We start from the raw sequence: 21,510 nt of genomic DNA, 5'->3' as shown, positions 1-21,510 counted from the left end.
CTCCATTTCCCTTCAGAAAAGAGCAGGCCTTCCAAGGATATCAACCAAACAGGGCACAACAAGATGCAATAAAACTAGGCACAAACCTTCACATCAAGACTGAATGAGGACACCCAGTGGGAGGAAAAGGGTCCAAGGAGCAGGCAAAAGGGTCAGAGACACTCCCACTTCCACTGTTTGGAGTCCCGCAGAAGCCCCAAGCTAAACAACCACAGTTTGTATGCAGAGGACCTAGCACAGATCCATGCAGGCTTTGTGGTTCAGTCTCTGTGGGACCCTATGGGCCCTGTTTAGTTGATTCTTTGGGCCATGTTCTCCAGGTGTCCTTGACCCCTCTGGCTGTTATCTGTTATTTTCACTTGAATTGTGTTGGGGTTTCTCTTTGGCCAGCAAATGCTTTTAGGAACATGGTCTACAGAACTCCGTATCCTATCAGGTGACTAAGTTATACCTGATTCCAAATTCCCTATGTAGCTTTTAGTTTATTATAATTTTAGTGTTATAAGTAAAACTTATACACCAAGAGTTTTTTGTTTGTTTGCTTGCTTGCTTTTTTAGATTTCTACTGGTTCCTTAAAATGTCCTTTGGAGCAAAACTATGTGATCAAATGTTCTACACATTTTCCATGATCCAGAAATTTGTGCTGAGTTTTATTCTGACTCTGCACTACGAATTGTATTCTAAGTGGGGTAGGAGGGAATGTTTGAGAAGGAGCAGAGAGGAGGACTGTGAGACTGGGAATCATGATGAAGTGACCTGGATAAAGAAGATTTGTCTCTTGAGTGAGGCCTAGCAAGCGAGGGAGCAGAAGTTGCTGGAGGTGGGGCCAGTAGAGGAGTGTCTGCCTGGCATGCTCAAAGTCCTGGGGCTGAACACAGATTTTCTAAGGTAGCCTGGCCGTTGACGAGGTTATTGTGGCAGAGAAACTGTAATGGCTTTCTTACCATCACACTAATAAAAATGGCAGTACACAGATTTGACTTGAAGTCTTCTATTCAATTCTTACAGTTTTTCTATTCAGTTGTTTCTGTAACTTAAAGAGAAAGCTTGGCCTGCTGTCCACCCTACCCCCCTTTTGGTCCTTTATAAAGAAGCAGAATGCTTTTTCTCGTCTTTGGGGTAGAGAAGACGATAGGGCTGGCTGCAGTGAGACCGGATGAAGCTGACAGTGCTAAACAAGAAAAGACTGTTTCTACAGATTACCACAACTTTCAAACTGAAACCCACGATTCTGTCATTATTTGTCATTGCAAAGCATGCAGGAGATTCAGGTGTCTCTTCTCAAAGGATTGCTCAGCTCCAAGTCCAGATCCATAAATTGCAAGTGATTATGAGATCTGTGACTAGGACCTGAAATTATCTAGCAAGGAGCAGCAAGCGGGTCACTGGGTTGAGGCACATACACACTCCAACACTCCATCAAGGTGCTTCCTTAAAACGTCTGTGATTTCAACACTTTTATAATCCTCAAACTTGCCATATTAAAATGGTTAGCAGAAAGAGGTGTTTGGTTCTTGGATTCACTGTATTTTTATGGGTTGAATTATATGCTCAAGTGGGAAACGAGACTGAGTCGAAATGCAGGTTGCTGCGCAAGTTTAATTTGACTGGATATGTAGAAGCCAAAAACCATTCAGTTGTTATTGGAGGACTATTTCCTATTCACTCTAGGACCATCCCAACAGATGACTCTGATGGGGAACCAGTATCAGCCATGTGTGAAGGGTAAGTCATTGTTTGATCTTTTTTTTTTTTTTTTTCACATTAATTTGGGTGGCTGGAGAAGAGAGGTTAGCATGGAGCCTGGATTCTAGTTGAATTTCTATGATTCTGGCTTTATCTCAGATTATGGAGTAGGGGGTAGGGCTGCCTCAGAAAGTTGCTCCTCAGAGGGTTCTCTGTGGGCCAGTAGCAGCCGCAGCTGCAGCAGCAGCATCTAAAAGTTTGTTAGACACATAGACTCAGGAGTTGCATCCCACGTCTGCTGAAGAGTCTACACTTTCGGAAGACCTCTGTTAGTGAATACTGAGGTTTGAGACACACAGGTGCTGCAGAGTGTGGCTGCAGCTACACAGTAACAGCAACAATTACTGTAAATTGTTCAAACACAAGTTCAAGTGTGCAGTGTGGGAACTCTGGCTTGTGGCCGAGGCAATGTTCATGGCAGGATTCTGATCTACAGAAAAACTCTGTCCCTATTGCTGCTCTTCCAAGATATCATATTAAGAAATAGAATTCCTGATACTACTGTGAGAAAAACAAAGTTGGGATAGGACAGATGTCTGGGAATATACGTACACACACACACACACACACACACACACACACACACACACACACACTCATCGGGAGAGAAAGAGTGAAAGGGGGAGTTTAGACATGAGATATGCCAGAAATTAAAAGAAAACAATCATCTACAATTCCATTGGCATCACAAAGCAGTATTTTTTTTTAATTTTTATATCGCTTTCTGGATCTTTTAAAGAATAAATTTATAATTTTAAATAGTATGAAAGAAGCACAGGCACTGTTTACATTGGACATATTCCTTAATACAGCAGACTTTTCCGTGATGCCGTGTGGTCATTATCGCTGTAGATGCGTATTTAAACATTTGTGCAGTTTCTTTCATCATTAATTCTATACCAGTCACAACTCCTTTCCTTTTATACCATTCCATGCTTCATATTGGAATGAACATGGAAAGCATATTCCATGCTGCTATTGGAAGGAGCAATCGTCTGCACTGTTGTTGACAAAGTGAAAAGTCTGTGATGAGTCCGTAATTGTCATTTTCTTCATCCCTCTAACATATTTGCATTCTCAGTGAGAAACAAAAGGCTCGAGCATTGAGGGTTTGCTTAGTTATCATAGCAGCAGACCTTCACCTAACCGCAGCTTCCACATCTTTAGGTTTTACCATAGTGCACCACACTGATCTTTCATAAACTGAATTACTTAATTTGGTCTCCAATAGTTTCTGGAACTTCTGAAGTTTATTTTCCACAAAACTTGAGGTTGTATTAATAATGGAAAATATTCCCACACAGCTGATGAGCCACCACAAGACATAGAAGATTATTCCAGTTTTTCAATATTGTAAATACTGGGGCAGATAACCTTTTCCTTTTATCCAAAGATAACTATATCTTTGGCTAATTTAAAGATGTAGTTACAGGCTCAAAGCAGGTGGATGTTTTTCTAGCTCTTGAAATGAAATGCTATCTCTTGAAAAAGATACCGCTGTACTTATTTTGAAGCTATACTATGTCATCAGTGTGAACTTGTAAAGTAAGTAACAGGATGGTAAAGGCTTTTGTATCTGGTCCCTTCTGTTTGCTACTTTTTTTTTTCAACTGTGTTACCCTACCCCACTCTGCCTTCCAAAAATAAGGATCTCTTCAATCCTTGAATGTTACATCTTCTCCAGTTGTCGGAACTTTCACCAGCTGTCTGTCTGCAGCCCTCTCCCATCTCTCTAGTATCCTTCTAGCTTTGGCATTGCTCCTAATTTGCTCTGGCTGCATGCTCTTTGTATTTCATTGCTCATCCATCTATTCCCATCGCTGTTTTTTGTTTGTTTGTTTGTTTGTTTGTTTGTTTTGTTTTTTAATCACTTTGCTTGGTTACTTTTCTCTTTCTTTACATAAATCAACATTTTCAGGGAAAAGAAATTGAAATCAGGCTCTTCATTACTATATTGATAGTATACAGCACCGGAGGAACTCAACAGCTGCATACTAAACGAAAAACAAATTAAAAAGACTGACCTGGGAAGGTGGCTCATTTGGTAAAGTCCTGGCCTTGCAAGAAGGAGGACCTGAGTTGGAGGACCCAAGACCCCCACAAAACGTTCAGTGTGGTGGCACTCGGTGCAGTGGCACTCTGTGCTTGGTGGGCAGAGACGAGAAGATCACTAGGACTTGCTGGCCAGCTGGGCTAGCCACGTCAAGATCAAGTTTCAGTGAGAGACCCTGTCTCAGACAACAAGGCAGAGGGTGAAGAAAGGTGACATTGGTGTCCCTGCTTCACACACACCAGAATGTGCAAACACACAGGCAGGAGGGAAAATTCCAAATTGTGAAGAGAGATATTTACTATTAGGTATTGAACTTAAAATACTTACTAAGCTGTAGATATAAATTTAGATGCAACAACTAGCTACAGAGGGCAGTAAGACAACAGTTGCTCAGATCATTGTTTTGCACAATTTTGTTAAAGTTTGGCTAGGTGAAAAGAAGAGGGGGGTTGGGTATTATTTCATGCAGAAGGCCTTAAAAACAATATGGTGATGGACCTCAGGAGAAATATTTCCCTTTTCAATGGCTGCAGAATTAAAAAGTAGGAGGCTCACATTTATGTTTTCACATGAGAACAGCAAGAAGACAACTTCAGTTAAATGTCTCTCCCCAGCAAGATGCATTATGTAATTGGAGTCATAGCATACAAAAATGTACATACTGCTTTTAATAACTTATGCCATAAATATTAATGTATTAAGACTATTTTTGCATTATAATTAATGTTCAGAAGAAAATAAGTCAAGGATGAGAGTAGAACCATGTCCCTACGGCGCTCCAATGAAATGAGAAAGCTTGTTCTAAGGGATTGTTAGGTCTGTTTGGTAAAGAGAACTGTGACTAGAAAAACAAATTTTGAAAAGAGATAATCAGAAATTTGAAAATATTGTAGCATGTAAAAGATATATAAGGCAAAAAAACATAAAGCAGTCACTTATAAAGGCTGGATATGACTAATACTTAGATCTTTTAAAATTGTAATGTCATTTATGAAAAATTGGCACATGCAGACAACTGAGGTACCTGCTGTTGCTTCAGCAAAAAGCTGTAATCACTCATGTAACTGAAGCTCCTTCCCAGAGGAGTACCCCACCCTCAACCGTACCCCCATCTCCTACCCACACTCTCACCCCTACCTCCACCCACCCCTACCCCCCCCACCCCCGCCTCCAGTGTCCAGTGCCTCACAAAAGCTTTTCCTTTCCAGGTTTAACTTCCGGGGTTTCCGCTGGATGAAAGCCATGATCCACACCATCAAGGAGATTAACGAGAGGACGGACATTTTGCCCAACCACACTCTGGGCTATCAGATCTTTGACAGCTGCTATAGCATCTCGAAAACAATGGAGACGTCATTGGCCTTTCTGACGGGGCAGGAGGAATTCCAGCCCAACTTTAGAAACAGCACTGGAAAATACCTAGTAGGAATTATTGGATCAGGGGGATCGTCCTTGTCAGTTGCTGCTTCAAGAATTCTGGGCTTGTATTACCTACCTCAGGTATCTCAAAATATTGTGCAATGTACTGAGAAAGAAATACAAATGCTCTGCCAGGTGGGGTGGTGCACGCCTTTAATCCCAGCACTCCAGAGGCAGAGGCAGGTGGATCTCTGTGAGTTCAAGGCCAGCCTGGTCTACATATATACAGACTGAGTTCCAGGACAGCCAGGGCTACACAGAGAAACCCTGTCTCAAAAAAAAAAAAAGAAAGAAAGGTGTAAATACTGTGTGTAGAAATTATTATGAATGACACTGAGGTCCAGAGAGGCTAAGCTGCAGAGACTATGTAAAATGGGCTGAGTACTCCCAGTTACTCTGTTCAGCCAAGCCCCAGCAGTGCACATGAAGGCCTATTTAGAGGTGACTTGAGATTGCTTAATTCCCTGGAGCATCTTGCTGGCACTGACTGAGGTGTGATGTGGTGATGTGGATATTACATCTCACTAGTCACGGTGCTCCGTGCACTGTGTGGAGCACAACAGAGCTCATCCGTAAACACTCAGTGGTGGATTGATGGCTGGAATAGGAACTGGTTTTTGTTTGGGTCTCTGTTGATGCTTGTTGGTCCTGAGCAAAATCATCACCCTGGCATGTGAAAATGGGCCTGGGAATTTCACGTTAGCTAATTTAATAAGTTACTTTAAACCCAGAGAGGGTAGCATATGTCAGCACAAGAATAAGTGATTGCAAAGCATGAATTATTAGGAAAATAAAAAAGATCTAGAGAGTTATTTCAATGGCTGCTTCATTAAAGGGTCAGAATGTATTAATATGAAGAATGAACAAGCTTATTGGGGCTACTGAAGTAATGGGAGTGTCCCTAACACAGTATTTCACCTTCCTTCCCTCCCTCTGTCCTCCACTCCCTCCTTCCTCTTCCCTCCTCCCTCTCTCTCTCTCTCTCTCTCTCTCTCTCTCTCTCTCTCTCTCTCTCTCTCTCTCTCATGACCCACAGCCTCAGCCCTACATAGTATTTAAGTTAGAGAGGAGCTTCAAACGTGAATGTGGGATAAACAGGAAAGTACCATGAAACAGAATATGAGGAAGGTGGGTGACTCGCATGTATCTTAGGGGTGGGCTTCATGAATTCACCCAAACTGCAGCTGCTGTGAGCTCCATCTTCCACTAAACTCTAATAGAACTCAAGCATAGCCTAGATACCTCTGGATGTATTTCTCCATGAAGGCTTATAGTGAATCTGGCAGGGAGAAGGCAAAACAAATCTTCTGTTGAGTACTTTGGTATTAAGAAACCTTAACATCTAAGTTATCGTTACGTTAATTTTCCTGTAGGGTCCAAGTAACAAGATCTTATAAGACAAATAATTTAGCAAGCCTTAGAAATCTGCTGTCACTGCTTCTCAAAGAGGTTTGTTCCTACATAATACCTCCCATGAATCTGCTCTTGGTGTAGTTAGAAAGGAAAATACAAACATGAGCCAGTGGAATAAGAAGGGGAGAAAAAGAGAAAAGAGAACACAGGAATAATGCAGCACTCATGAAGGAATCGACTGTGTGGGGCTACGGAGTTATAATACAGAAGGTCAGATGGGAGGAGATGCATTAGTGACATGAGGTTGGATGGGGAGAAGGTAACATGCAAGTCATCAACACAGAGGGTATGCTACAGCAGAGACACATGAATGATTGTCAGGAATATAGGTTCACCCGATCTCCATGCTTAGGTCCCCCTAAATGCTAAATACAAACAAGGACTACTGACCAAGTGAAGAGAGCATGCTTTTTCACTTATCTATGCACATTAAAAAGAGAGTTTCTGGCAACTTGGAGAACGGTGCTTAGACTTCCGGTTGGTTAGCATGCTCTATCATCTCTCAGGGCAAGTTTCAGGACCTACATACTCAGGAGTCCTGACAAAAGGAAACTAGAAGAGAGAGGAGAGAACAGAAGGGAAGTAAGGGAGCAGAGGTGGGAGTAGGAGAGTGCGCAGGAGACAAAGACTTGGAGTCAGTCCATCATCTCTGCACATGAGATGCTGAAGTGATGAAGCATCCAGACATATTGACTCAGAGGAGTCACCAGTCAGTGTCCAGGAGGACAAAGGAAAGTGTGAGTGGCCTCCCTGACCATGCTGTGGTCCCAACTACAAAAAGTAGTACATTGACTATCTTCATCTTAACAAGTGGCAGCCCTGACACCCTTTGTGTTGTCAGGGCAACCAAAGTGTTACCTGAATAGTCCCCACCCCCCAGGCAGAAGCACCTGTAGAAAGTCATCATCTACAGAAGGATGTGAAGGTCAAGAGAGAACTATTCAGCTCCCTCCCTTTCAGAATATTCTGAAGCTGTCGTTTAAGATTTGGCTCTGGCTTCCTAGTAACTATAAATATTTTCAATTGTAGGTGGGCTATACTTCCTCCTGCCCAATTCTTAGTGACAAATTCCAGTTTCCATCTTATTTTCGTGTAATACCCAGTGATAAGATCCAGTCTGAGGCCATGGTGAATCTTATCAAACACTTCGGTTGGGTCTGGGTAGGTGCTATTGCAGCTGATGATGATTATGGAAAATATGGAGTAAAATCCTTTAGGGAAAAAATGGAGACTGCCAACCTCTGTGTTGCTTTCTCTGAAACCATTCCCAAAGTCTACTCCAATGAGAAAATGAAAAAAGCTGTTAATGCAATAAAGAGTTCCACTGCCAGAGTTGTTGTGCTTTTTACAACCGACATTGACCTCAGCCCCTTTGTGCTGGAAATGATTCATCATAACATAACTGATAGGACATGGATAGCCAGCGAAGCCTGGATTACCTCAGCCCTCATTGCAAAGCCAGAGTACTTTCCATATTTTGGAGGAAGTATTGGATTTGCAGTACCAAGAGCCGTTATACCAGGATTAAAAGAATTTCTTTATGATATACACCCTAGCAAGGATCCAAATGATACCTTGACCATTGAATTCTGGCAAACTGCTTTTAACTGCACCTGGCCCAACAGCAGTGTGCCTTACAATGTGGACCACAGAGTGAACATGACTGGCAAAGAAGACAGACTGTATGACATGTCTGATCAGCTCTGCACTGGAGAGGAGGGGCTGGAAGACCTGAACAATACCTATCTGGATATATCTCAGCTCAGAATCACGAACAATGTCAAACAAGCTGTGTATGCTATGGCTTATGCCCTGGATCGTCTCAGCAGATGTGACTTGGATGAACTAGATAAAAAAGAAACACAATGTTCATATATGCCTGACTTTGAGCCCAGGGAGGTAAGTTATTTTACCCTATGATATAGCATAAGGAAAAATCAAGTTTTTGCTGCGAAATTCATCCCATTAAAACTGCTGATCTGCTTCCATACAATTTTATAGCATCAGCACTTACCATAATGGCTTGCCTGAATGGCTTGGTTGTTCATTTTAAGTCCTTGTTTGTTACTAAATTATTAGATTTGTTGTCAATGATTAAAAATCTTGTCCCACAAAATAAATTATAATAATGCCTTTTACAAAATAGGGTGTTTTTCTTCACAGAAACTAAAATTAAAGGTATCTAGGAGAAGAGTATGATTTAGTGACTCTGGTTTCTTCACTTTTTCTGTTCTCTGTATACAATATGGGAATTGTAATCTAAGATAAATACTTGGGTCCAAAAATATCATGTTCATAGCAGGCAAAGACATGTATGTTCCTCCAGTTTAGGATGATTCCTGGGCATTATATACAGTTTTCTTCACACTCCAGGACTTTCATTTTAATCATTGGTCTTATCTATCTTCAAGGAAAAACTAGAAGATGAAGTCTTCGTACAATATAGGAGGAGTCACACAAAAGCATGGATGTCAGGGGGTGAAGATTATAGGGGGTTATCTGGGAGAGTCACATCCACATTGCCTGTCCTTCAACTCCTGTCAAACAATTCATGGTGGTGAGTGGTCTCACCCAAGATTTCCTGCTTATTTCCATTCTTACCTCCCTCTGACTAGAAATACAGAGCTTGAGCATCCCTGCCCTGGCCCTGTCAGCCCTGCAGGAGGTCCACTTAGCATCTCTAACTTGTCACTTCTTCCTTGCCTGATCATCATTTCTTTACTCTTGTATCACACTCTGTCCATTTAATAGAGGCCACAGTGGCTGGGACCCTCATATATCCCCTTGACTTTCATGTATGAATTGGCCTACGGCATCAGTGCCAGCTCTTCTTAGTCCTCCCAGTCTCACCATCCCATCTATGACGTTCTTTGAGTGTTTTTCTTATTCTTGATATTTTGTTTTAAAGTTTTATTTTATTTTACTTTACTTAATGTGCATGAGTGTTTGCCTGTGTGCACTTAAGTGCACCACAAGCATGGCTACACCCACAGAGGTCAGAAAAGGGAGCTCAGATCCCCTGGAACTAGAGTTATAGATAGTTGGGAAGCACCATGTGGGTGCTTAGAACCAAACCTGGGTCCTCTGAAAGAGCAACAAATGCTCTTAGCCACTGATCTATTCCTCCAACCCCTTATCCTTGGCACTTTTAATCAGCACTGGTCAGGCTGATTTTAAGACTGATTTTCAAGTTGGGCTTGTCTAATTTTTTATCATGATTAGGTTGACATACACTTTATATGGAAAAAAATAACAGAGATGATATTGTGTCTTTTTGGAGATAGGGGTTCATTTTATTTTATGCATATAAATGTTTTGTCTGCATGTATGTGTGTGTACCACATGCATCCCAAATGCCCTTGGAGGTCAGAAAATGGCATTGACTCACCTGGAACTGGAGTTATAGGCAATTATGAGCTGCCATATCTGTGCTGGGAATCAAATCTTGGTCATCTTCAAGATCAACAAGTTCTAAAAATATCTGAGACATTTCTCCAGCCCTAATTGTGTCCTTAAACATTGCATATCAGAGTTCAAATGATATAATTATCTTTCATTATTGCTGTTAAGTGATGCCACCATTTTTCTCACCAGAAAAATACTGTTTCTCTACTGAATTAATAGTTATCTTGTGGGAGTCAAGTGTGGTGACTCATGCCTTCTATTCTAGCTGAGACAGTATTGCCATGGGTTCAATTCTAACACTGGCTATACTGTGAGTTCTAGGAACACTAGAGATACCGAGTAAGGCCCTCTCTCAAAACAAAATAACAACAGGAATTACCTTGCTAGGGAATATTTTCCAGCGGTAAAACTCTCATATTTTTCATCATATTTTCCCTTTCCAATTTAATCATCCATTTAAAATAATTCTTGCCCTAAATACCTCGTCCTCTGCTGCTTGAAAAATGATTCTTTTGCCATTTCCCTCATTCCATCCACGTGTTATCTGGACTTCTATTTTTTACTCTACCAATTCTGGATATCAAGATAGATTCAAGGAAATTTCTATCCTATGAGTTATTTATTCTGCTGCCAAAAGCTCACAGATTTGATTGTTGGAAGCCACTTTGCGTGTTAACATCAGCTCTTCCTCCTTTTATTAACATTCCCTCTATCATTTCCAAGAACTTCCTGTTTTTGAAACTTCCAAACATTACAGCTTCATCTGTGCTTTCTCTGTCCCAGCTTTAATGTCAACTATTTCTGTAGAGTGTGCCATTTCCAGTTACTAACATGGAACTTAGAAACGAAGCAGGATCCGAATGCCAGGGATGCTGATTAGAGTTTTATTATCAACTTGACCCAACCTAGAATTACCTAGGAAGAAGGACCCTCAGTTTAAGAATTTCCCAGATCTTATTGCCCTGTGTCTGTAAGAGCTTGTCTTGCCTGATGATTGGTATAGGAGGGCTCAGTCCACTTTGAGTGGCACCATCTCTAGCCTGGTGGGACTAGACTTTATAAGAAAAATAAGTCATCATACGCTACAAAGCACACCAGAAAGCAGCATATCTCTGTGGTTATGCCTCTAGGTTCTTAACCCTATTTCCATCATGCTGTGGGATGTTCTGTATGTTAAATGTGTTGCTCTGATTGGTTAATAAATAAAACACTGATTGGCCAGTAGCCAGGCAGGAAGTATAGCCGGGACAAGGAGAGAGGAGAATTCTGGAAAGTGGAAGGCTAAGAGAGAGAGAGAGACACTGCCAGCCGCCGCCATGAAAAGTGAGATGTTAGGTACTGGTAAGCCACGAGCCACATGGCAACTTATAGACTAATAGATATGGGTTAATTTAAGATATAAGAACTAGATAGCTAAAAGCCTGAGCCATTAGGTCATATAGTTTGTAAATAATATAAGTCTCTTTGTGTTTACTTGGTTGGGTCTGAGTGGCTGCAGGACTGGCGGGTGAGAGAGATTTGTCCTGACTGTGGGCCAGGCAAGACTAGAGAAAACTTCAGCTACACCATCAACTGTGGATTGTGACCTGGAAATGTAAACCAAATAACTCTTTCTTCTTGCTTTTGGTCATGATATTTGTCACAGTAATAGAACAAAACTATTAGGACAAATACGTTCATTGGTATCAAGAAAGCTGTGATAAATATACAATGATAAATTAAATTATACTTTAGATGTCAAAGATATCATTTTATAAGTCCTTTGAATACTTTTGTCATGATTAAGAATACTCCTGCATGCTGAATAATAACCGTATAGCTTATCTGGACAGTGAAATGCTAAACTTAAATTTGCTCAAAGAAACAATTATTGCAAGTGATATTTAAAGATAGTCTAGAGACCACATAGTGTCAAGATGAAAGTCAGTAGTTGTCCATAGCCAGGATTGTCCATAGCACCATATGTCAACAAGTTAAAAAAAAAATTAGGTCCTTACAGTATAGAATAATATATAAACAGGAAAGCCTGATAAATGTGTCAATATAAAGTATTTGTTTAACAAAACCAAAATAAATACACAGTCTACTTATGTTTTAAGCTTATCCTACCAACAGGCATGGCTAGGAACCCTTTGAAATTCTGTTATTTACTTGGACATTTCTAAATCCTTCTGCCTCCTTGTCTTCTTCTTGTTTTACTTCTCCTGTTCCTTCCCCTTCTTCTCCCTCTGAGACAAGTCCACACTATGTAATTTGTATCAATCTCTGGGATTAGACACACGCCCAATACTCACCTGGCATTTCTAAATTCTTGAGAAACATATGATGGTAGAGAACTGTGTCCTACCATCCAGAACTGACATGCAGGTGGAACTGTGGGAAGGCTGGTCTAGTGAAGGGTCAGAGTGTGGAAGTCTTGGACAATTTATTTGCTTGACTTTTTTATGGGGGGAGAACATTTCATGGACTTGGCAATGAAAGTTAAGTTTTCATGATTTCTGACATATTTCATTTCACTTGAGAAGACTAGACATGAAAAGGGCAGAAGAGAAATCAGAGGCCATGTGACAGAAAGTAGCTCTAGGAGTGAGTAGTGACTAAAATACTTTCTTAGTATATTCACTTAGTAAATTCTTTCAGGTATGTACCCTTAATCCCTATGAAAAAAAACTGGGAAGAATAATTATCTCCTCTTCACAAACCAGGCAAATAATAGTTGATAAGTGTGTGCCTTACTTAAGGTCACAATATTTAACAGAACCAAAAGACTTTAGATCTTTAGAAACCATTATTCAGGCTCTTTCTACCAGCTCCTGGAAACTTAACTGGCTTGTGGAGAGCCGGTAACCACACAAGATCCTTTGAGAAATCCAAGTGTAGATGAAGATCAAGGATATGCCCCATGTGATGGGTTGCCTTAATGCTAAAGAAAGCATGTTCTTACCTATTTAAAGTTAATGAGGTAAAGCGTGAGTTAGAGAAAGGTTATTTTCTCATAGGATTCTTGTCAATGTCTATCTTTGATCCTGTAGGTTTAACACCAGTCCCATGAACTGCCATGTCCTTTTCTGCACTGTGGAAGCATAGAATTCAGAGACATACTCTCAAAACAATTTCCTGCTACTCTTTTATAGCCCAGATAAAATGGACACTTTCTGAGAAATGAAGAGCTTCCAATTTCCTAAGTTAATCAGCTATTGCCTCCCCTAAGTACTTTCAACAGTCTTTCTACAATAGCAACTGTTGTGAGACAAAACTTTTCCTGGGGAGATGTAACACATACATCTACTCACTCCAGATAGGGAGCCCACAACAGACCAAAAGTATGGACACCTCTAAAGTCCAACTTAGTGAGCCAATAAATTTTACTGAGGTTACTTAAAGGAATATGGGTGAGGGGTTACTTAAAGGAGCAGAAATGACTCAAAGACAACTGCATCACCAAGGCCTACATTAGCATGAGTGACAGCTCACAAAAATGGGGAACCTGGAGCATACTGTACAGCTTTCTGTAATGAGTCTCTCTGCCCCTCTAGACAACTCCCAAATAATGACACAGAGACTTCCTATTAATTATGAAAGCTCACCCTATAGCTTAGGCTTCTTCCTAACTAGCTCTTATAATGTAAATTAACTCATTTATATTAATCTATGTTCTATCACATGGCATTACCTCTCTTCCATCTTGCACCTCCTGTTTCCTTCTGTATCTCCTGGAATCTCCTACATGCCTAGATTCCTCCTTCTCTTCCTTTTTCTTCCCAGAAATCCTGCCTATAACCTACTGCCTAGCTATTGACCGTTCAGCTTTTTACTACATCAATCACAGCAATACACCTTCACACAGTGTACAAATATCCCACAACATTCCCTCCTTTTTGTCTAAATAAAAAGGAAAGATTTTAACTCTAACATAGTAAAACTATATACAATAACAACAATTATCAAATCAGAATTACATTCATAATATCCACTCCATTTGTATTTGGCAAATTTGGAGAAAGTACTATATTATCTATCCTACCTTAGTGAGTCCAAAGTTTTATACCTAAACCATTTTCTATCATAACTTATATTACCATCCAAAAATACCTTTTTAGACCTTAAAACATCTCCTTAGATGAAAAACTCAAGCTTTTATGTTTCTCAACCGTATAAACTTTACATCTCTTATATAAATTTCTTTTCTGAATTTGGTAACAAGGAAAACTGTAACTATAACTATTTGCTCTTAAACCCCATCAAAGACCTGAGGACATATTGCCTGAGTAAACAGGAAGTGCAGAGCAAGCAAATTCCAAAACTATAGAAATGACAGAAACATCTGGCTGCCTGGATAGTCACCCAAGTTTCCTCTGCAACACTGGAGCATCCATCTTTGGCCTACAGGCCTAGAATATCTGACAGACTTTTTTGTGATGCAAATATTTTGAAGGACTGTCCTACCTTGTTTGTGCAAATTTTGGCAGTCACCTTCTTTTGTGTCCTGCTTATACAATTTGGACATCATACTGTCAGCAGTCAAGGCACCCAGTGGCTAATTTTGGCACAAAGAAAGCAAACTCCATATGGAGGTTCTTTGATGCCCATCACCTTTTTTGAAGTAAATTGGTGCTGCCAGGAGCAGATGTGTCTCACTGTCATAAAAAGTCTTATGTTGTTAAAACATTTTAAAGGCCATAGGTTTGAAGACCATCTATCTATTTAAAATATGTCTCTGATCTTGAAAACATACCTAACATGACTATAAGCTTGATTTGTATAGATAATTAACTACTAACCTGTCTTTCTTTATTATCCTAAATAGGTCTCAAGGACTAAAACTTTACATTATATTTTTTAAAGAGCTGCATAGGTACAATATCTTAAACAGAGTAGAAACATATATATAGTATGTTAAAACAAAAATAACCTTAAATTTGTATCAATATACAAAAATCTATACCAATATAAAATATTTGAGACTAGTGATTGTTTAATTCAACAATTCATCCTTTTTACCCCATCATTTCTATACTATATCCCCCCCTTTTCCCTTCAGAAAAAGGTCCTTAAATCTAATGTCTTTTGTTCAGCTTTTTTCTGACCATTACCAATAACAATGTGTAACCAACCCCCCTAAATGATGACAAACATCTATAACCCACAAAATGAACAAAAACCACCTACCCTATCTCTTGGGAATGTGAGTGTCATGTTCTCTAGACTTCTTCATGCTCTCTGGAAGCAATGGCATCTTTACAAAATCACGAGAAAATTGGGATAATGGTCAAGTCCTGTGAGAGCTAGCTGTATTATTTGTTGTCCAGTTTCTGTGTAATGGGAAAGTTCAGGGCTTATTTGAGGTCCTTGATGGAGTTGTGTTTGAGGCTGGAACATTTCAACAAGCAGCTTTGAAGTTGTTCTGGATGCAGAATTTTGGGGAAACTACAACAGAGGCATTCTGAGAGGCTGGATCACCTGGCTACTTGTCTTTATTTGTATCTAGTCCCCTTACTCTGAAAAGAACACATAAACTTTTAAATGATACATATATACACACACATATATATCTGCATTAACACAAGTATGGAGTGTGCAGTGTACACAAGTCAGTTAAAGATGATTTTTTGTTTTGTGTTTGAGCATGTAAAAGGCATCTGTTAACTTTATAAGTATGTTTGGACTGTATAACCAAATCTCTATCCATGACATATGAATAATAATAAGTCATGAGGACTCTATAGGCAACAAGATATATCATGTCTCATCTAATTCCAGAGCTGTTCCCATAGCATAGGGATCAGCATATACATCACCTGCCTTGTATTCTTTCTTGTCCTGCCAGCCAACTCCCAAATAATGAAACAGAGACTTCTGATTAGTTATGAAAGCTCAGCCTATAGCATAGCCTTCTTCCTAACTAGCTCTTATAACTTAAATTAACCCACTTAAATTAATCTACATTATATCACATGGTGTTACCTCTCTTTCATCTTGCATCTCCTCTTTCTTATCCATGTCTCCTGGCATCTCCTACATGCCAAGATTCTTCTTCCTCTTCCTTTCTATCCCCGGAAATCCTGCCTATACCTCTTGCCTAGCTATTGGTTGTTCAGTTTTTTGTTACACCAAACACAGCAATATACCTTCACACAGTGTGTAAATATCCCACAACGTTCAGGCAACTCAAAAGAGTGTCCTTTCCAAGTTGGTCTAAACATCTTCCAGGCAGGCCAGCTGATTTCTGTGTCTTCCCAGCAGATGGACTGATTTCAGGAGTCTCCTTTGAAGCTTGGCTTGTTTGAGTCTTCTTCATACTTCAGCTCAATTAGTCTGAGTAGGACTCTTAGCATTCGTTGCTTACTCTGACCAGAAGGGACCTAGTGGATCTGGTCAGTTTCAGGAACTTCCTGAAGCTGTTTTGAGTTGTTTACCTTACTACTTTAAGAGCTCCTCTACAAGGATGAAATGTTTTAATTTGGGGAAAACTGCTACGTAACAATAATGTAAACTCTGTTGAATTTAACTTTCCGTGCCTGATGGTCTAGTCTCTCCACAAGACTGTGAGATTTTCAAAGGAAAGAAATAGTTGTGGACCTTAGTAACCTTACACAGGGCAAGTGGGAGGGGGAAAGGTAAGAAGACTGAAAAATATTCTAAATATTCTCCTGTCTCTTACTATGGAGACATAATACTGCTAAGTCTTAGTATAATCTTATGTTAATCTAACAAAAACACACAATTTTAATATGTACCCGAGGTAAGTTAAAATTTACCAGTGGCCAACATTAAGGAAAAACAGGTAAAATTAAATGAAGCAAATTATTTAACCCAATATCTCTAAAATACTATTTAATGTGTTGTCATAATTTAATGTGTTGTCATGACATTAAAATAATAATGTTAAATTATTAATTAGGTAGCTTCCATTCTTTTTACATCTTTATAATCCAGCATGCATATTACATGCATAGCACATCTCAATTTAGCCAACCACTTTTTATGTTTGAATTGCCACCTGTAGCTAGAGGATATCAGAGTTGGTAACAAAAATAGAGGTGGCAGCCGAGCAGTGATGGTGCACGCCTTTAATCCCAGCACTCAGGAAGCAGAGGCAGGCAGACCTATGTGAGTTCAAGGCCAGCCTGGTTTACAGAGCGAGACCCAGGAAAGGTGCAAAGCTACACAGAGAAACCCTGTCTCGAAAGACCAAAAAAAAAAAAAAAATAATAGAGGTGGCAAAAGAGTAAAATAGAATTCCATAATTACATATGAGTTCAAATCTACTTTCCTTATAAATCTTTATTTTCTAAGTAATAAAATGTTTACACATTGCTTTTTTTCTTTTTTTTCCTCCCTCTTCCTTCTTAGCTATTGAATTACTTTAAAAACTTGAAATTTACTACCCATGATGGAAGGGAAATAAAGTTTGACACCAATGGAGATCCAGAAAGTGGATATTATGATATCCTCAATTGGCAAATGGATAATGCTGGGGAAATTGCCTTTGTCAAAATTGGAGAATACAAATTCCAAGATACAAATTTTGAACTCATTATTCCAAAGAACTCAACATTTTATTGGAACACTGAATCTTCAAGGGTTAGTTGGTCTGCCATATTTTTTATTTATATATAGAAAGAAATTTATTCTTTTGAGGTACTAAATAAATGTAAAACACCTAAAGTTTTTACACTATTACAAATCAATTTCCTTAGTGTAACACATTTTTCCATATTGTTGTTTTCCTAGAGTTTAAAGAATCCATGTAACACTAAAATTCATGAAAATTTTAACATAATTTATCAATGTATTGATATTTTGAGAATGTTTCAATAGAACATAGTAATTTTATTTTAATCTTCTCTATTAAAATTGGAGTTATATTTATATAATGAAGTTATTTTATAGGTAATTCAAACGAATTTAAAGTTTACCAGTAGCACCAAAAATGCATACTATGCCTTAAATGGTATATGGTTTTGTAGGCTTAACATCTCTAGGTTGTTGTTTTGGTTTTTTGTTTGTTTATTTGTTTGTTTTTGTTTTTTGAGCTGAGGTCTTACTATGTAGCTCAAGCTATCACTACGCCTAGCTCAGAAAATGTATTTTATCTATCCTGTAAATAATTATCTCCCCAGATTTATATATAACTGATTAACAAATGTCAAATTTATTCTGGATTTCAAGGTGCATATCCATGTAGAATTTAAAAATATGAAGAGGCCTACGGTTCCTACTGAAATTTCTAAATGTAGATAGCAAGAAAACATTTCAAGCTATGCCTTCTCTATAGTGTCTTTTTACCTTTAGGATTTTTCTCATGGAACAGGCCTACTTTTCTACAAGTCAATTATAGATGTCTAACTATAATAAGGAATATTTGGGGATGCCTTTACTGACAATAAATATCTTTCAGGAGCTGACAACAATTATTGGAATCACAGGCTTCATCAAAACAGGAACAGATTTAGCAAACTGGCCCATCCGCAGCATCTCACGTGATATTAGTTTGGTCTTGATCACCAAGATGACAAAGAAGTCATTAGAGTTTGTTCGGCATTTCCAGAGTCAATCACAAGACTGTTCTTCAGTAGAAGTTCTTTCTAGGCTGCCCATATTGTCATGTTTTGTCTGATATCTTCACTCACTGTCCTGGGTTCATCTCCTCTATAAACAGGACACACAGCTCTTTGGAAATACAACTGAAAACGTTCTTGGTTACACAAATAAGGCTTTGTTATACCTATTGTCTTTATCTTTCCTAGCTTCCAGATTCAGTATGCACAAAACTATGTTCTCCAGGGACCCGGAAGGGGATTCGCCAGGGGCAACCCATATGTTGCTTTGATTGCATCCCGTGTCCTGATGGATATGTGTCAGAGAAACCAGGTACAGATGGTCCTTTTTTTCCTTGGTAGTAACAAACTTAGAATAACCAAGTGTTGTCAGAGAGATCCATGCAAATCCTTTTTATGAAGAGATATAAGCAGCCTATAACAAAATTCATGGAACCCCTAAAATTATCCAATATGCAGTATGAATAAAGACATACATTAGTTCTCATTTCTGAAGTCAAAAAAGACCTACTACCATGAAGTTCATGAGTAAACACCAAACAAAATACATAAAATGTAAAATATGAATAAATTCATAAAATCTTCCAACTACTTGTTTCTAAAATAGACTCAACACTCATTATAGTCTGAGAACAGTCACCCACTTGTCTTAAGGTTCTAAGCACTGAGAACACATGCATTGTGCAGCTGCTGCTGCATGAACTCCTACAACAGCTTGCTCAGTTGCTGCTTTCTGGAGGTGACTTAGGCAGCTTGGTTTTGTGAAGTGCGTTGGAGCACATTTATTTATATTTCTACTTTTTGTTGTTGTTGAAGGAACAAAAAATGCACTTGTCTTTTGTCACATGACCCTTAATAGTAACCATGTAAGAAGGATACAATGGTCTGGGATGGAAAACAAGCATCCTGTAACCTGCACAACACCCTGGCTACAGGTCCCCAGTCTCTACCCAGAATTCCATCCAGAGATGTCCAGACCAGGAGTCAGAGTGACTGACAGGGAACACTAGTCTTTACCTGGACCTTTAAATTAACATTGAGTAATCCATTCCCTCATCTGTCACACCCTCACCTCAAGTAGCCTTTCTTGTTCACCAGTGCTTCCTCTAAGAGCCTCCATCCAGACAGACTTAGCCTTCTTAGCCTCAGGGACCATGGTTGGTGGTTAGTTTTCCTTCCTATCCTCATCCTCACCACTCATTCAAATGAGTATCTGGAGTTGGGGACATTTGGATGGGCACATACAGGATTCTCTTTCACGAGGAGATATTGACTGAGGAACTGAAAACACCAGGGGTTTAACCAGCTGTGTCCCAGTCCTTTTGATTATTTCACCTCAGTAGCTGTGACTTTCTCATTGGTGGGTGGTTCTGGGGTTGATAAGGACACGTGCCTCTTTCCTCAATAGATAGATGGAGGAGAAAGAGAAGAGCACATCACTGGAAAAGACCAATTCAAGAAAGCCTGAGATTGGGAAGAAATGCTCAATTCCTAAAATTAAAAACAATTCTCAGTCTGTCACAGCATTTGTAGGCACCAAGGCCATTTTCCACTACTAATTTTAAAATCAATGCACACACACACACACCCCTTGCTCAAGTCTTTAGCTGGACTGTTCACAGTTAAAAGTGACAAGTGGCTTTTCTTGCAATCAATTCTCTGCTCTTTCTCAATAGGCCAAAGGGAATGTGATCCATGTGGGGAAGATGACTGGTCCAATGCACAGAAGAGCAAGTGTGTGCCGAAGGAAGTAGAGTTCCTCGCTTATGAGGAGGCCCTGGGGTTCACCCTTGTCATCCTCTCCATCTTTGGGGCACTTGTGGTCTTGGCAGTCATCGTGGTGTATGTGATCCACAGGCACACTCCGTTGGTGAAGGCCAATGACCGGGAGCTGAGTTTCCTCATTCAGATGTCTCTGGTCATCACCTTGCTCTCATCCATGCTCTTCATAGGCAAGCCACTCAACTGGTCCTGCATGGCCCGCCAGACCACTCTGGCACTGGGCTTTTGCCTTTGTCTGTCTTCCATCCTTGGAAAGACTATTTCACTCTTTTTTGCCTACAGGATTTCTGTATCCAAAACTCGGCTTACATCCATGCACCCCATTATTCGAAAACTCATTGTGCTGATCTGTGTTTTAGGGGAGATTGGTGTATGCTCAGCTTACTTGGTGTTGGAGCCTCCGAGGGTGTACAAGAACATTGAACCTCAAAATGTAAAGATCATCTTTGAATGCAATGAAGGTTCTATAGAGTTTCTGTGCTCCATATTTGGGTTTGATGTCCTTCTGGCCTTACTGTGTTTTCTCACAACCTTTGTGGCTCGCCAGCTGCCAGATAACTATTATGAAGGGAAATGCATCACTTTTGGGATGCTGGTCTTTTTCATTGTCTGGATCTCTTTTGTGCCTGCTTACCTGAGCACCAAAGGCAAATTCAAAGTGGCCGTGGAAATATTTGCCATTTTGGCATCCAGCTATGGCTTGTTAGGATGCATATTTCTTCCCAAGTGCTTCATTATTTTGCTGAGGCCAAAGAGGAACACTGAGGAAACTGTGGGTGGGAGAGTTCCCACTATAGACAGGAGCATCCAGCTGACCTCAGCTTCTGTGAGCAGCGAGCTTAACAACACCACAGTGTCGACTGTGCTGGATGATTAGAGTTGTGAGTCCCATGTGACATGCAGAGTCAGATGATGACCTGGTTCAACCTTCCCTTTCAGGTTGCTTCTGAAGCAGCTGCTTGTTGCTTTGGAGTAATATTGAAGATTTGGCCCTTCATAATGTAGACTTAGAATAGTGATTAAAATCTTAGTCTGTACAATACCACTTGTCAAGGAGTATAATATGACATCATTGAAATTGGAACCTGTTTCATTAGAATATTTCATTGGGATTTTTAGAGTAGAGAATA

General features: G+C 39.7%; 1 protein-coding gene across 1 annotated transcript; it reads left to right on the top strand.

Moving 5' to 3' along the window:
* Positions 1-1,487: 1,487 nt before the first annotated feature.
* Positions 1,488-21,257, top strand: LOC131912419 (vomeronasal type-2 receptor 1-like). The gene is made up of 6 exons (XM_059264714.1): positions 1,488-1,726; positions 5,009-5,300; positions 7,662-8,531; positions 17,391-17,621; positions 18,788-18,911; positions 20,275-21,257. Exons 1-6 carry the CDS (start codon positions 1,488-1,490, stop codon positions 21,255-21,257), a joined length of 2,739 nt encoding a protein of 912 aa, XP_059120697.1.
* Positions 21,258-21,510: the final 253 nt, after the last annotated feature.

Source organism: Peromyscus eremicus, chromosome 6 (assembly GCF_949786415.1).
Source record: "Peromyscus eremicus chromosome 6, PerEre_H2_v1, whole genome shotgun sequence".
Taxonomy (NCBI): Eukaryota; Metazoa; Chordata; class Mammalia; order Rodentia; family Cricetidae; genus Peromyscus; species Peromyscus eremicus.
This window is presented reverse-complemented; position numbering and strand designations above follow the sequence as displayed.

Coding starts and splice junctions, on each gene's coding strand:
- LOC131912419 (XM_059264714.1), top strand. CDS start 1,488: ATGGTTAGCAGAAAGAGGTGTTTGGTTCTTGGATTCACTGTATTTTTA. Junction 5,301..7,661: donor GCTTGTATTACCTACCTCAG/GTATCTCAAAAT, acceptor TTTCAATTGTAG/GTGGGCTATACTTCCTCCTG. Junction 17,622..18,787: donor GGAACACTGAATCTTCAAGG/GTTAGTTGGTCT, acceptor TATCTTTCCTAG/CTTCCAGATTCAGTATGCAC.